The sequence below is a fragment of the Delphinapterus leucas genome, chromosome 16 (genome assembly GCF_059928025.1).
Source record: "Delphinapterus leucas isolate spDelLeu-1000000601 "Yukka" chromosome 16, BTC_Dleu_Yukka2, whole genome shotgun sequence".
Classification (NCBI taxonomy): domain Eukaryota; kingdom Metazoa; phylum Chordata; class Mammalia; order Artiodactyla; family Monodontidae; genus Delphinapterus; species Delphinapterus leucas.
Window position 1 is genome coordinate 80,716,576 of NC_143144.1, and position 16,073 is coordinate 80,732,648.

Genomic DNA, 16,073 nt, shown 5'->3' on the forward strand with positions numbered 1-16,073 from the left:
CGTGAAAGGAGAGAGTGCAAGGGCACTAGGCTGGGATGAGGAGAAGCAGGGTCAGGAGCGACTGGCGGTCGACCTTTGGCCAGAGACACAACTGGGGAACTTCAGTTTCTTTATCTAGAAACGTGCACAGCAGTATCTGTCCCGCCACTGACAAGAGTTGTGAAGAGCAAGAGAGAAATACACATGAAAACCTTTTGTACACTGTCAAGTATTAGAAAAAGATAAATTGTTAGGACAGGGATTTTGGAGTGTAGTTAATTCAAATTCTGTGCTCTTTCCCATTGAATCCCTGAGTTTTCAGTGCAGTAAAATCATTTCCATGCCCTTGGGGTTCAGGGGGTGAGTGGCCTCTCCCGTGATTGGACCCATGGCTATGGCTGCCTTCCTGTCTCTCGGTGAAATTGGGGCCGAGGTGGGTGGAGGGACAGACGGTGGGTGTTGGGAACGTGGCTGCAGAGTCCTAGACAGTGGAAGGCAGACAGGTATTCCTCAGGATGCTTTTTCTAACCTTTCCTAAAATTTTTGTAAAATTATTTGTTGAGAAATTTGATTTTCCAATCAAGTAATTTAAAAGCTCAAGTAATGCTTTTCCCATTGGGTTTTAAGTTAAGGAGGCATATTTGCTTCAGTTACTAAAAATCTGGTTTGTTTTCTTTATAAAAGAAATCGGACTTTTTCTCTTAGAAATCCTCTGGCTCTCCATTTGCCTATTTTTCTCATTACGAGTTCAGGATGCAGGAATCAACGTCACAGACGTCAAGCCACTGCTCTGAGCTAGACTGCTTGGGAAATAAGCCACTTGAAGGCAGCCAGGAATCTGTTGTTTGTCCCTGCTATTGACAACTTTCCAGCACGTGCTGCCTTTGCAGAAGGCAAGCGGTGAGTGCAGGAGTAGTCAGCTGAGACTACATTGACAGAATGGCTTTGTGCCTCTATTTCCGGAAAAAACCTTAATAATCTTCATCGGATAAGGGTCAAGGACTTGATTTCTATTCACATCGATGCAAACACTTGCAAAGCAAAGTTAAGACTGGCTTTTCTGGAAGTCATTGATTTTTAGGTTAATTTATAGCAATGAGGTAAGCAAATCTGTGGCTTCGCACCAAATATTTTGGGCTTGAAGTTCTTAATAATTTTCTGTATGATGGGATGATCTGCCATGGCCATATATATAGGTCTGCAGTAATTGAAAACAGCTTTTAACTAAGAACTTGGTCATCTGACAAATTTCAGTCAAGGATGACAGAAGCAATACCAGGCTGGAAAGCCTTCTATTACGAGGGACCCTTTGAAGAAGTAAATGAACTGCTTTCTTCGGTCATAAAAGGCATCGTCCAGGGACTTGGGATGCCAGGAAATCCTTCTGAAATCAATCTGGGGCAGCTTCTTCCCTGTTCATCTTCTGTCTAGGCCTGGTCCTTGTCACTGTCATATCTCTGGTATTGATTTTCTGAGAGCCAAACAAGTTTTAATGTGTTCTATTACCATTAAGTCACAGGAAACGAGAGAGACAGCTTTCAGTGTGGGCCCCAGCCATCCGTGCTGTTCTGCCATAATTCCAGGAGAAAGCAGGACTTGCAGCATCCATCCGAGTGGCCTCTGCTCAAAGCAACGACTCCCCAGGCCTTGAATCACCTCTAGATTTAACCCCAGGAGTCGATTTCTCTTTCACATCTTCGCTGCAGCTCCCAGCCCACTGGTGCTCATCAAAAGCAAAAACAGAACAACAAAAACCGTGCAGTCTTCTTCACATCAACATCTCATTTTTCTTCTCCTTCCTTTATAGTCTCAAGATTTTCCTTTTACATGTTAGGGGCCCGTGGATTGTCCCAAATCATTTTCCTATCCTAATTAATATATCCTCTCTTTTTAAAGAAAAACATCATGATGCTTATTATTGGATTCTTCTTTATTCCAGAGCTTTAGAATCATCTAGTTCCACCACCAGCCCCGTTTTTGCAAATGAGGAAACTGGAATAGAGTTGAAGCAATTCACCCCGATTCATACAGCCTAGGTTGAAGCAGGGATACAGCCCGGGACTCCCAAATTTTACCCAGGTGACTTTACCCACTGTCCTATGAATATTTTGTAATTTTGCTTCATTTCATTTTAAGATCCAAATGCTAATTTCATGCTCTGAAACAGTGTAGGATTATTTTAAGCGGTCCTTATTTGTTCCTTGCCCTGAATATTTGGTATATTGTCGGTGTGCAATAGAATAAATCCACTGAGTTAGATACTTTTGAGGTCACAACGCACAAAGCATCACAAGCAGTTACATTCCTTAGCAACCAAATATTCAATATATTTGAAAGGTTTACCACTGAGAAGAGTGTGACATGTCTGGCTAAAGGTATGATTCACTCCAACTGGAATGATTTTTGAATTTAGAGTATTCACAGCAAGTTAAATTTAAGATGTTTTTTAAAGCTCCAAGAATGAAATACAGCTGTAATTATAGAAACCCCCATGATGACCTAATTCTGTAATTGAGATTCTTTGAGTGTTCCCAATATAAATTCTGGACTTCTTAAGGCACAGAAAGATGTGCTTACAACTCCGAAAGATCCAAACCATCAAAGTCCGCTCTGAGGCCATTTCTTTATGTCACTGAACTAATTCCTCCTCTGTGTGATGTGAAGGAAAAGGACAACCGGATTCATGCACAGGTCTCTTATGGCAACAGTTGTGTGCAAAGTTCTTTCAGCTTGGCTCCGGCCTCAACTCTTTTCGAGCAATTTAAAGAAATGTGGTCCTACTACTAGGATTCAGGCCGAGGGAGGGCCCACGACTTATTTCTGGGCGGCCAGAGGAAGGAAAAGCAGCAACCACAGAACTGTGTGTGTGATTAGACTGTGTGCACCTGGTCTGCACAGGTGGCCAGCCTCCGCCCCGGGCATGGAGGCCGGGGAAGGCCCCCGGCCGCCTTCTCTGTGTCACTGCAGGCTCCACCTCAGCTTCTGTCTCCCGGCCAAACACTGCCCCTTCCTGCTCAGAAACTGCCACTGATCCTGGTCAGTGAAGTCCCCCCGACCCTGGTGTTCCATGCACCCAGGCTGGCAGGTCTCTCCAGCCCGGCCTCAGCTGGGGTGAGGGCCCTGCCGCCCCTCCCAGGGCGCAGCTGTCTCGCAGCTGCACCTCATTCCTGCTCAGCTCTGAGGCCCTCCTTCTGCTTCCTGAGTCTGTACCCTGGCCTCACCTCCCAAGACAGACTGAAGAAAAAGAAAAGCATCTGACCTACCATTATTGTGCCTGAAAACTTAGCAATAACCCTTTAATCTTGTCACATTTACCCAGGCAGCATTCACACTTTCAACTGTGTTCTCATTCTTTATTAAATTTGAAATTAGCTTTTGATCAGAAGCTAAAAACTTTCTGTAAAACAAAAACTAAGAAGATGAAGGGCAGAATAAAATTATGTAAGGTGTCGCGCCGGCATCTTGTACTTCCCATGTGACTCTGATATGCGACATTTACACAGAGCCAGAGAGAGACCCACGCCTGTGCCCGTGAGGTCCACTTTGCTCCCCTCCTGCCCCTGGGCTTCCGTAAGGAGCCCTCGTGTAGCTAAATGAACCCCCTCGTCTAGTGGAACTGGCTTGGCAGGCTCTCCATACCTTGTGATCAGAGAAACGTGACCAGAACCAAACTCTAGCTTCTTCTCACCGCACGGTACGTTATCGATGTCAGTATACAGTTCTCAACTATACTGTCAGTTGTATGCTCTCTGTATAACATAGATAACCATACATAGAACTCTGACATGTATGTCAATTGTATGTTTTATATATATAGTCATTTATAAAACTATGTATATAGTTATAGGGACTTCCCTGGTGGTCCAGTGGTTAAGACTCTGTGCTTCCAGTGCAGGGAGCATGGGTTCAATCCCTGGTCAGGGAACTAAGATCCCGCATGCCATGTGGCACAGCCAAAACAAACAAACAAACAAACAAAAAACCAAACTAAAATTATGTATCAATATATAGTTATATATATCAACTATATGTCAGTTATATTTATCAATTTACTTAATCAGATCAATATATGTCAGTGAACACAGATCTGAGTTGTGATAAGTGGCTACATAGTGTCCACCATGTGGCCATAACTCTTGGGTCTAAGGACACTGACTTCCCACCACGTGGCAGGGTTTTTCTTCCATCTTTTTATCAAAATCTCAAACTATGTTTTGATTAGAAGACAAACCCTAAATATTTTCTCTGAGGGAAACCAGAACCTGCAAAGCTGCAAAACTTAGAACAAAATGATGCACAAATTTCATCCGGACATTCTGCACTTCCTGGGAGGCGGAAATCAACCTAAATGCAGGACAGAACTGAGACGTCTGTGATTGGGAGCTGGTGTTCTGAAGGCTGACATCTAGACATTCTGCATTTCCTGGGAGGCGGAAATCAACCTAAATGCAGGACAGAACTGAGAAGTCTGTGATTGGGAGCTGGTGTTCTGAAGGCTGATGTCACACAGCCTGCGTCCCGACGGGTCTCAAAGCCCCAGAACCTGCCTGTCCCTCCCTTGAGCTCTGGCGGAAGACGGCACATCTGGAAGTCAGGTCTCCCTCTAGATGACAATGAGATCCTTCTTAGGATCATAGGAGCAGGGGATTTATTACTGAAGGGTCTTGTTCCCTACAATTCATTTTATTTTAAATTTATTTTTATTTGGTTTCATGCAGCTCAGGACGCCTGGACTCAGGGAGGTGTTGCTTACCATTCGAATTGTTGGCTTTTCTCAGGGAGTTACTTCTCTCCCCTCCAGTGATTACCGAGCCTTTGAAGGGACTGGCTTCTCAAGGTTCAGGGTGTTTGATTAACCAAATTGCTTATTCCAGGTAAATTGGATTTTGAGGAAATCAGTTGGATTTCAGAAGAAAAATAGCTGAGGGAGGCGTGTGACCTACGATAAAGAGAGAATCAGGGAGAGGGGCTCCTGGCGAAGGTGGCTCCTGGTCTGTCTGTGCAGGACACTCTCCACCTCGGAGCTGGGGGAAGGGTTTGGCGGGGAGCTTCTAGAATTTCCTTAAATACTAAGCTGGCATGACCTACTTGTCATTGGGAGAACTGACATTTTTTTTTCCCCTAAAACACATATCATTTACAAAGTGGGTTTGCACATTCTCAGCATTGCACACACAACATTTTTGAAAAAAAAAAAGACATTCCCTTAGTTATTCCCACAGGAGATTTTTAAGCCTGACTCTGAAAGTGAATATATCTCAGGAGGCCCAGGGTCTGGGAGCGAAGCCACTGGCTCAAATGTAGGTCTGTCTGATTTGCAACTGCGCGTTACTGCCTGTGAGAGGGGGAGAGAGAGTCCTCCCACCATGTGTCCTTCTGACTTCCTTCTCTCTAGACTTCGCATTTCAGTCCCTTTTCATCCACAAATACACCCTTTACCCACCCTGGCATTTCAGTCCCTTTTCATCCACAAATACACCCTTTACCCACCCTGGAGCAGCTTAGGAAGGTTTATCCACGTTTTACACGCAGAAGGCTCTGTGGTTGGGCTCGCGCCCTCCGCTGAAGGAGGCATGTTGAGGTCGCTAAGCGGCTGGGGCACGGTGAGGGCACATTCACTGCCCCCAGCGCTTCTCTGCCCGGGTGTGTGCTTAACGTCAGGATGGTAACTGAGAGGCTTGACTTCAAGATTATGGTCACCATGGTCGGAGGCTTACTGATCGTTGCAAGCCTGCTGATGTGCTGTGTCATCTGTCTTAGCTGCAGAGTGACTAGGGCACTGAAGTGAGCAACGAGGGTAAGAGTGGCTAACAACCCCCCCAAAGGGGATCCTGGGGCTCTGTGCTGAGCGGGGTCATCCCGTGCCCCGTGGCCGCACCCCGGGTGAGGTCAGGAACAGCGGGAGAGTTTGAGACGACAGAGGCAGTGCGTGTAGTAGAATCCTGGTTTCTTCCCCTTCTGGTTTGGGGCTGTGAGCTCATAAGTAGAATGTTCTCAGCCGGGTGGTTCTGTGCTGCTTTGCTGTCACTTGGCCTCATTGAGTTTACCCTCAGCTGGCTAATTCCACAGCACTGCAGACTGAAGACTGTGTGAATGCGTCTCTGCCTCTGTTCACCCAGAGGACGGGCCGAGCTGACCTCCTCTTGCCTGAGTTGGGGAGCTCTCGGGGTGTCCTCTCACTCGTGGCCTTGGGGACGGGGAGGGGGGCCTACAGGACTGGGGAAGCTGAGCGGTGTGGAGCTCCTGGCTGACCTGGCCGTGGGGTGCAGGTCAACATCGTTAACTTGCAGCTCTTTCCAAAATGTTTTTCACTTTATCTGGCGCCGAGGAGCAATTTTCCAGGAGGTAAAGTGAACGTTTCCAGTTTGGGGAATTTAAACCTGTGAGGGAGATGGGACCCCAGGAGCCCAGTCTGGCGGCCGGCGTGCTGCCTGCCCTTCTCGCCTGCACCTCCTGCCTGGAGCTGGCACACACCAGGCACTGATGGTCAGACCGGTCAGCCCTGGTGCCACGTCCCTTCTCATTTATAAAATGTTTGGGGAGGAAAGGATTGGGTCAGGATTCGGGAGAGGGGCAGAGAGGTATGATCGAGGGCTGAAGTCACATGACACCATTGCCCAGCCAAGAACCTCTGACAATTGTAAGAAATGGATTTAAGGGAAAAAAAAGAAATCTAATTTTTTAAATAAAATCTCTCAAGGAAAATATGACAATCAAAGACACTGACACAAAAGGCAGGCGACTCGGTTTCGAAGACGGCCATCCTGGTACTCCACTGTCAGGCTCCTGGCGACAGAGCCTCGGAGAGTGAAGCTGTGGACCGCCCCCCTCTCCCGGCCACAGTCCTGCCGAGTGAAGTACAGACCAGCTCTGCTGAGCTCAGCTGCCTCCCGACTTTGTCCCTTCACAGTGTTTGCAGCCCCTTGAGGGCAGGAGCCGTGCTGTCTCTGACCCCCAGGTTCCCAGCACGTGGCCCAGACTCATTAGGTGTCAGAGGTCATGACCCGACATCACCTTTGCACCAGATAAACCTCTCAGACACAGCAGTAAATCCTGAATGGCATTATTTGGCTTATTGTTAAGAATATGTTACACATTAGAATTTTTAGTAAAGTGATTTCCTGCTAGTTTATTTTCTAAAAAAACCATATACATCGCAATGTTTTTATTTTACCTTCCATTCACAATTAACATAATTGCATCAACATTTAACCTAATAGTTGGCACAGAGCCATTATTTTAACTCCTTAGGTGAGTTATTACATGTAACTAATGAGTTAAAGCATCTAAAACTTGGAACAGCGCCCGAGAACGCATCCCATAATTATGAGCTCAGCTCTAAGGTCCAAAGGGAACACCTTCAACTCACTGCTGACCACCCCAGGCCCGAGGCCCAGCACTGGTTCGGCGCGCAGATTCCCGCACGATGCTTTACTCTCTTCCCAAAGGTCTTCCTGCACCAACACTCGGCGGCACCGGCTGGGGTGGGCGCACAAGAGCCCACGTAAAGAGCGAACGCAGAATATGGCGAACCCTCTACAGCACCTCTGTTCAATGTCTGCTCCCTGATCTGTCCTCTCCCACCTCATGTTCTGTCCCTTCTGATCTTCAGGAAGGACACAGGAAACTTGGGGCTGGGGGCTCTATCAGGGTCGTGTGGAACTCGTGCCTCATGCCGGCTCCACAACCTCAAAGCTAACCCTTCCCAGGCTGGACCTGTGCCTGTCGAGCTCCTGTCCTGAGGTTGCCATTCACTCTCTCCTACCAGCCCACAGACAACGAACCGGCAGAACTCTGGGCCTTAGGAGGAACTGTCAGCCTCTGGGAAGGGGTGAGCAGAACCACGTGTGGCCTCTCTGGGTTTAACTTTCCAGAGCTGAAAGTTACTGAGACGCTGCCTTCTGCCGTCCCCAGTATCTGCAGAACCAGGGGTCCTTCCCCAGTCACTTTAAAACTCACGTTTGCCTACCCAGCCCTCACGTTCTAAACTGCTAACAGGAGCCCCCAGCCCAGCTGCCAAAGCCCAGGTTCCCCACTCACAGCGACGGCCAGGAAACCTGCACCTTCGATGCCTGGCTCACCTCCCTCTGATGGACTGAGTCGGCAGCAACCCTTCCAAATCCCAAACTGACCTCCATCTTTCCAAATCTGCCCCGCCTCTCCTTAAACCCTGGTCACCTCCTCTCCAAAAGGTCACTTCAGGCTGCCATGCGGATGAAAGACATTTAGCAAATCCTTGTCGCCTGTGCCCAGCCCCGCTCTCACCCTCCCTGGGCCGCCTCCCGCCCCTGCCCCCGTGGGGTGATGCGGCCCCTCTTCTGCAGCCCACGCACCCCTTCTCACCTTTGTCTCCCCGCCCGCCTCCAGCCGGGTTTCTCGTCTCCTCCTCCACTGCCCGGCGCCTGTTTCGTACTTCTCCAGCTTCTAGACTTGACCGGGGACTGCACCCTGCCCAGGTGCGATGGTTTTCAAACGTGGTTGCAGATGGGAACCACCTGGAGGGCTTCTGAAACGCCTGCTGCTTGGGCTTTGCCCTAGGAAACAATTAAGTAGAATGGGGGTGGGCGAAGCAACTCCCTTTGTAGAAGCACGTCACGTGGTTCTCATGTGCAGCCAGAGTTCCTGATTCGTGGTCTAACCTATTTCACTTTGATAATACAGAGAAAAACGTGTGTATAACGCAGCGCTCTCCGAATTATTTTACGCAATCCTCCAGGACAAATGGCCTCCCTGTGCGACCAACGCCACAATCGGTTATAGGACACACCCGTGGCCCCACAAGTTCCCTCTGGCCCGCACCCTGCATCCCCCTGGTCTGTGTCGGGCCGGCACTGCACTGCACACAAGCACTCCTCCCAGTCGGCTAACCCAGTCAGTCCTTCTGTGGAGCTCTCATCCCCACGAGGTCCCCGTTCCATTTCTGATTGGTCTGTGGCTCATCCCAACTGGGACCACAAGCTCAGACTAGCAACGCTGCAGGTTTTCCTATTCCCTTCCTACAGGGTTCACCACCTTGCACTGAAAAAACCCTGGTTTTCTCCTCCTGCCCGAATCTAGGGTCCCAGCAGTGGGTGCACAGGGATGAGGGGCATCTCTAGGCCACGAGGCCACTCCCGCTGGTCTGGCCCAAAGGGCGGGTTTTCAAGAATAAACGCTTCTCGATTTGTCGTCTGACTCAGGTCAAATTCCAGAGCCCTGAAATGGTTGTTTGTAACCATTTTGTCCAATTCTACCTTTGTTTTCCACTGGAGAAGATGAGCCTCCCCCTCCCGGCCCTCGGTCCTGCACATATTCAGTGATACGGTGAGGCACGCACGGGGCTCCGCCCCAGGTCAGAACAGATTCCCTCTGCTTCCTGCGCCAGCCACACCTCTGGTCTCAGAAGGGTTCTGAGGCCACGGCACTGGCTTCAATCCTTGAGAATAATGGAAAGAAAAGGAAACAATTACAAAGGAAAGGAAAACTATGTTCCTTGCACTTAGTAAAGTAACAAAGCAGACTCCCGTGGTTCAGCATTGTTAAAAGGATTTTTATACATAGCTTTATAATTTTCAGTTCTGCTCATAATGCTAAAGGTTTGTGCTTGCAACTCTGCCTTAGCCAAAAGTACAGAAACCACCGTTTCTATAGCAACTTGACCTTGCCCTGACCCCCAAGCACGTGATCAGGGGACCGGCTCACCCAGTCTGGGCATCATCGACCCCAAAGGACAGTCTTTTATGGGACCCAGCAGGCTGGGCTCTGGGCCCTGGGACCCTTTGCTGCAGTGCTTGCACCTGGACAAACGTCTCCTTGAGCAACAAAATACAAAGAAACTATAAGGGACTAAAAATAACTGTGTGCATGTGCCGTTGGGGCAAATTCTGGGCAACGAGATACAAAAAGACCCCCAAAACCCAACTGCCATTTCTGAAGAGCCGGGAGCAAAAACAGGGTACTGCGCATGCCCCCTGCACTCAGCACCACCAAAGTGGTGGGCAGACCACCTAAGGCAGCCCTGCAGCCCGACCCCTGACACACCCCTCCCCTGCCCCCATGTCAGGAACAGACGGCCGCCCCCCCGAGCTAATGCCCATCTGACGCGAGGTGGTGTATGAGCGTCACCGGTCCTGGTCTACGTGCTGAGCGCACAAACCCCTGCTAAGTTCATCCTGGTTCTGTCACTCACTCGCTGTCCCTTAACTTCCTGAGTCTCCTTTTCTTCACCAGACAAATGGGAATACTAGTGACATCTACTCCCGAGGGCTGTTCACGGGAATGGACATCAGAGAGGCAAAGCCCCTGCACGGGGCTGGAGTCGCTCAATAGAAAACGCCTTCCAACGGGACCCGCCATGTGTGGGGAGCACAGGGATCTTTCCTACCACAAGCTCACGTGACTGACAGACAGACACGGGTTTCATTCAACCCAGCTCAGAAGCCAGGCCAAGCTTATAAAAATGGGAATAAAGCTCGGGGACGGATTCCCGAAACCTCCCTGCAGGCCCTGCATCTGCACGGGAGCCCCTCGAAGTAAATCAGCCTCCCCAGCCTCTGGGAAGCCCGGCGGACTGATGCGGTTTTTCTGTCTCTGAAGGAAAGAAAGCCTCTCTGTATTCAAATTACGTTGTCCACAAAGCAGGAATTTCGAGGTCCTGTAAGATGAATAAAACTCCTTCACACACAGCAAACTTTATTATTCATACCAGGTTTGTCAGTTCTCAGAACGTGGGCGCCAAACACAGCTTTGCACTGAAACCACAGACAGCAAGTAACAAGGCACAGTCAGCAGGCGTGGCCAGTGCACTTTATTTGATTTCCTTCTGCTGCCACAGGAGCCGCGTGCGCCGGGCGGGGGTCCGAGCTGGACTCCACGAAGGGACGTGAGGCGCACGTGGGCCTGACGCGGCCCCGGGTCCCGGCCCAGCCTCGGTGTTGGCGGGGGCTCCCCCGGGCGCGAGGCAGAAGTGTGAGGGGGCGGTTTCCCAGGAGCCCCTGCCCGATGCCCGGCTCCACCGGGACGTGGTAGCACCTGGCCCTGGGCCCACAGGGGCAGCTCCGCCCAGGGAGGGCGCCGGGGCCTCTGACTCAGCATCCATGGGACTGGAGCGCCGTCCTGATGCCCGCGGCCAGGGCTTGCGGCGTGGGGCTCTCTGCGGTGCAGCTCACGGGCAGGCCCTGCGCGGCCAGGGCGTGGGCTGTGGTGGGCCCAATGGCCACGAACTGCAGGGAGAAGACAGAGGGGCCTCAGTGCACCCGCAGGGGGCGATGGGAGCAGGGCCTGTTGCCTCCTGTTAGGACATCGCTCCTTACGTGAGAGCTTATAAACGAGATGACACCTCCTGATGTGATCCCAGCTCTACCACCTGCAAAAAGCCTCAGTCTCTTGACAGCCTCACCATCGGCCTGAGCGAGCTCCCGCTAGCCCTGCGGCCCGGGCTTGGTGGGGGGGGGGGGGCGGGGGTGGGCAGGAGAGGCCTGGAATCAATCAGCGCCTGCCACGGGCGGGGCCGGGTGGAGCACAGAACAAAGTCTGAAAGGGGCTCTGCGTGCAGCATGGGGCGGTGGCTGGGCCCTGGGAAAGCAGAGCGGTCAGGACCAGGGCCCAGAGCCAGAGGGTCGGGTTCACATCGCAGCTCCACAGGACGGTGGCCTCAGCAAGTGACCTGCCCTCTCTGGGCCTCCGTCCCCTCCTCCGTGAAGCAGAAAGGTTAAGAGGCTTCCTCCTCAGGCTGCTCTGAGGATTAGATGAGCAATGCGTGTAACCACCCGCATGGCCCCGTGCCTGGCACAGACAAACGCCCAGTGACCGTCAGCAGCTGCTACCTGTAGGACCATCGTTATCCCAGATGAGAAGCTCCAACGGCCTGGGCCTCGTCAGCAGGACGCCCCTCTCCAGACAAGCTTGTGTCTGAAGGTCCCATCCAGAGCCTCACTTTGGGCTGAACAGGATTTTTAGTTGTGACTCTGGCCCTCGCTAGCTGTCATTACAAATCACTTAGCCTTTCTGATCCTCAGTTTCCTCATCTGTGAAAGGGGCACAATTGCCCTGCCTCTCAGTGGCCAGTGCAGGGGTGAACTGAGAAGATCGACAGCTTCTGGCAGAGAACGTGCTCATCCCCACGCCCCTCTGGACTAACACCGTGGACATGGACCCGCCTGGGAGTGGTCTGTGAAGGTGAGCCCCCCGACAATGGCAGCCCCTGCCCAGCACCCCCTTCACCCCCCTCCCCAGGCAGGCTGGCGGTAGTGTGAACAAGATACCGCCCTTGCACAACCTCAGGATGCTGTGGCCTGACACTCCTCCCCAGCACGTGTGGTAATGAGGGGAAGGAGGCTGCTGTCTCACAGAAGCTCGGGCTCCTGTAGCTCCCACGCTCCCCCCCATGAAGCAGCCACCCCTCAAGAAACTCCCTGAGGAAAAAAAATGAAGCTGGACCCCTACCTCACATCATAACAAAAATTAACTCCAAATGGATCAAAGACCTAAATGTAAGAGCTAAAACCATAAAACTAGAAGAAAACATAGGAGTGGATCTTCAATGACCTTGCATTAGGCAATGTTTTCTTAGATACATGATGAAAAGCACAAATAATAAAATAAAAACTAGATAAAGAAAACTTTTGTGCTTCAAGGAACACCGTTAAAAAAGTGAAAAGACAACTCACAGAATGGGAGAACGTTTCTGCAAATCACATATCTGATAAGGGACTTGTATCCAGAAAAAAAGAACTCTTACAACTGAACAAAAAGGCAACCTAGTTAAAAAGTGGCAAGGATGTGAGTAGACATTTCTCTAAAGAAGATATAAAAATGGCCAACAGCACATGAAAAGATGCTCAACATCACTAGCCATTAGGGGAATCCAAACCAAAACCACAAGAAACTCCTTCTGGTATATTCATAGAATGGACTGTTACCTGGCAATACAGAGGAAGGAAGTACTGACACATGACGGTATGGGTAAATCCTGAAACCATTATGCCAACTGAAAAAAGCCAGTCTCAAAAGGCTATATACGGCATGATTCCATTTATATGAAAAGTCCAGAATAGGTAGATCTGCAGAGACAGAGATTGGATTAGTGGTTGCTAGGGGGTTGGGGAGTGACTCTAATGGATATGCGGTTTCTCTCATGGCTCTGAAATGTTCTGCACCGAGAGGGTGATTTTGGCACGCCTCTGTGAATTTACTAAAAACCACTGAATTGTACACTTTAAAAGGGTACATATGTAATTCATAAAAAGTGAGTTTTATAGTATGTGAATTATATCTCAATAAAGCTATTTTTTAGGGAATTCCCTGGTGGTCCAGTGGTTAGGACTCTGCGCTCCCACTGCTGAGGGCCCAGGTTCACCCCCTGGTTGGGGAACTAAAATCCCACAAAGCCCTGCAGCACGGCCAAAAAAAAAAAAGGCTGTGTTTTTAAAAAAGAAACATTAAAAAAGGAAGAAAGGTGGTCTTTTCTCCATTGTATATTCTTGCCTCCTTTATCAAAGATAAGGTGACCATATATTCGTGGGTTTATCTCTGGGCTTTCTATCCTGTTCCATTGATCGATAGTTCTGTTTTTGTGCCAGTACCATACATACTGTCTTGATTACTGTAGCTTGGGGGAAAACTGGACAGCTACGTGTAAAAGAATGAAATTAGAACACTCCCTAAGACCATACACAAATATAAACTCAAAATGGATTAAAGACCTAAATGTAAGGCCAGACACTGTAAAACTCTTAGAGGAAAACATAGGCAGAACACTGTTATCACATAAATCACAGCAAGATCCTTTTTGACCCACCTCCTAGAGAAATGGAAATAAAAACAAAAATAAACAAATGGGACCTAATGAAACTTAAAAGCTTTTGCACAGCAAAGGAAACCATAAACAAGATGAAAAGACAGCCCTCAGAATGGGAGAAAATATTTGCAAATGAAGCAACTGACAAAGGATTACTCTCCAAAATTTATAAGCAGCTCATGCAGCTCAATATCAAAAAAACAAACCACCCAATCCAAAAATGGGCAGAAGACCTAAATAGACATTTCTCCAAAGAAGACACACAGATGGCCAACAAACACATGAAAGAATGCTCAACATCATTAATCATTAGAGAAATGCAAATCAAAACTACGATGAGATATCACCTCACACTGGTCAGAATGGCCATCATCAAAAATTCTACAAACAATAAATGCTGGAGAGGTTGTGGAGAAACGGGAACCCTCTTTCACTGTTGGTGGGAATGTAAACTGATACAGCCACTATGGAGAACAGTATGGAGGTTCCTTAAAGAACTAAAAATAGAATTACCGTATGACCCAGCAATCCCACTACTGGGCATATACCCTGAGAAAACCATAATTCAAAAAGAGTCATGGACCACAATGTTCACTGCAGCTCTATTTACAATAGCCAGGACATGGAAGCTACCTAAGTGTCCATCAACAGATGAATGGATAAAGAAGATGTGGCACATATATACAATGCAATATTACTCAGCCATAAAAAGAAACGAAATTGAGTTATTTGTAGTGAGGTGGATGGACCTAGAGTCTGTCATACAGAGTGAAGTAAGTCAGAAAGAGCAAAACAAATACCATATGCTAACACATATATATGGAATCTAAAAAAAAAAAAAAGGTTCTGAAGAACCTAGGGGCAGGACAGGAATAAAGATGCAGATGTAGAGAATGGACTTGAGGACACAGGGAGGGGGAAGGGTAAGCTGGGATAAGGTGAGAGAGTGGCATGGACATACATACACTACCAAATGTAAAACAGATAGCTAGTGGGAAGCAGCTGCATAGCATAGGGAGATCAGCTTGGTGCTCTGTGACCACCTAGAGGGGTGGGATAGGGAGGGTGGGAGGGAGATGCAAGAGGGAGAAGATATGGGGACATATGTATATATAGCTGATTCACTTTGTTATACAGCAGAAACTAACACAACAATGTAAAGCAATTATACTCCAATAAAGATATTTTAAAAAAAAAAAGGAAAGAAAGAAAGAAAGAAAGGAAAGAAGGAAGGGAAGGGAGGGGAGGGGAGGGGAAGGGAGGGGAGGGGAGGGGAGGGGAGGGAAGGGAAGGGAAGGGAAGGGAAGGGAAGGGAAGGGAAGGGAAGGGAAGGGAAGGGAAGGGAAGGAAGAAAGAAGGAGGGAAGGAAGGAAGGAAGGAAGGAGGAAAGAAACTTCCTGAGATTGGGAACCAGCAAACAGCAGACATAATTTCAGGAGAAGCAGCTTGGTCACAAGATGACTTTTCCCCGTGAGCCTTTTATTCCCTCTGAAATTGTCTGGTCACAGGAGAGAGGGTGTCTGGAGAGCTCCGCTCTCGGACTCACCACCACGGGCCTGGCCGGGCCCATGGAGCCTGCCTGCAGGGCTGGACCCGGGCTGCAGACAGTGTCCCTGAGCAGTGCCCCCGATAGCTCAGTGCTGATGCCCGTGCTCCATCCTTGGGCACCGACCGGAGTGAGCGTGCCAGCCGGGGTGGAGGGAGAGGCCGGCAGTGTGTATACTACTGAGACAGTCCTGACTCCCCCAGGGGTGCTGTGAGCTGCACCTGTCATGAAAGGTAAGGGCCTTCACTCCTGGCTGTGTGAGTGCCTGTAATGCTAGCGGCCTGTCCTGGGCGCTCCCAGTCATACCCACGACCCCTCCTCAGTCCCCCTTGAGCCCTTTAAGAACATCCCCATCACAGGCACCACAGGGCTGTGACTACTTGTAGACTCCTAACAAACAGTCCCTAAAGGTGCGAACGGAAATCCTTTGAATTAAAAGACGTGAAAAGGGGAATCACTTTTAGAACAATTTCAAGACAGTTAGATGGGGAAAAAGGGAAAGGATGCTAATACCTGTGCCAGGCCCTGAGCTAAGGACTTTGCCTGAATTCTTCCGTCTAATCCTGAGAATAACCTATCAGGGAAGACCATACACATGTCTATAAAAGCCACAAAGGGATAATTATCCTCATGCTACAAATGAGGGGACAGGCTCAGAGAGGTTAAGTAACTAGTTCAAGAGCACCAGCCAGGAAGTGGCACTGCTGAGCTGCAAGCGGGGGGCCTGGGACTCCTAAAGCCCGGCCTTTTTTTTGGCCATTCCGTGCAGCA

At 49.4% G+C, this 16,073-nt stretch overlaps 1 protein-coding gene and 1 pseudogene across 7 annotated transcripts in view; one reads left to right on the top strand and one right to left on the bottom strand.

The window, feature by feature from the left end:
* The window catches only part of UROS (uroporphyrinogen III synthase), a 58,321-nt gene that overhangs the window by 13,640 nt on the left and 28,608 nt on the right, over positions 1–16,073 (bottom strand). For 4 of the 7 annotated variants that reach the window (XM_089898349.1, XM_089898348.1, XM_089898346.1 and 1 more), the window contains 3 exons: positions 10,664–11,180; positions 9,213–9,394; positions 8,323–8,513 (listed from right to left, as the gene is read on the bottom strand). In XM_089898349.1, the coding sequence (XP_089754475.1) occupies positions 11,046–11,180 (135 nt within the window). In that variant the 3' untranslated portion in view covers positions 8,323–8,513; positions 9,213–9,394; positions 10,664–11,045. Of the gene's footprint in view, positions 1–8,322; positions 8,514–9,212; positions 9,395–10,663; positions 11,181–12,878; positions 13,020–16,073 lie in introns of those variants that run through there. The other 3 variants (XM_089898347.1, XM_022568482.3, XM_022568483.3) reach the window with 3 other exon arrangements.
* On the top strand, positions 368–8,489 carry LOC149747344 (uncharacterized; annotated as a pseudogene).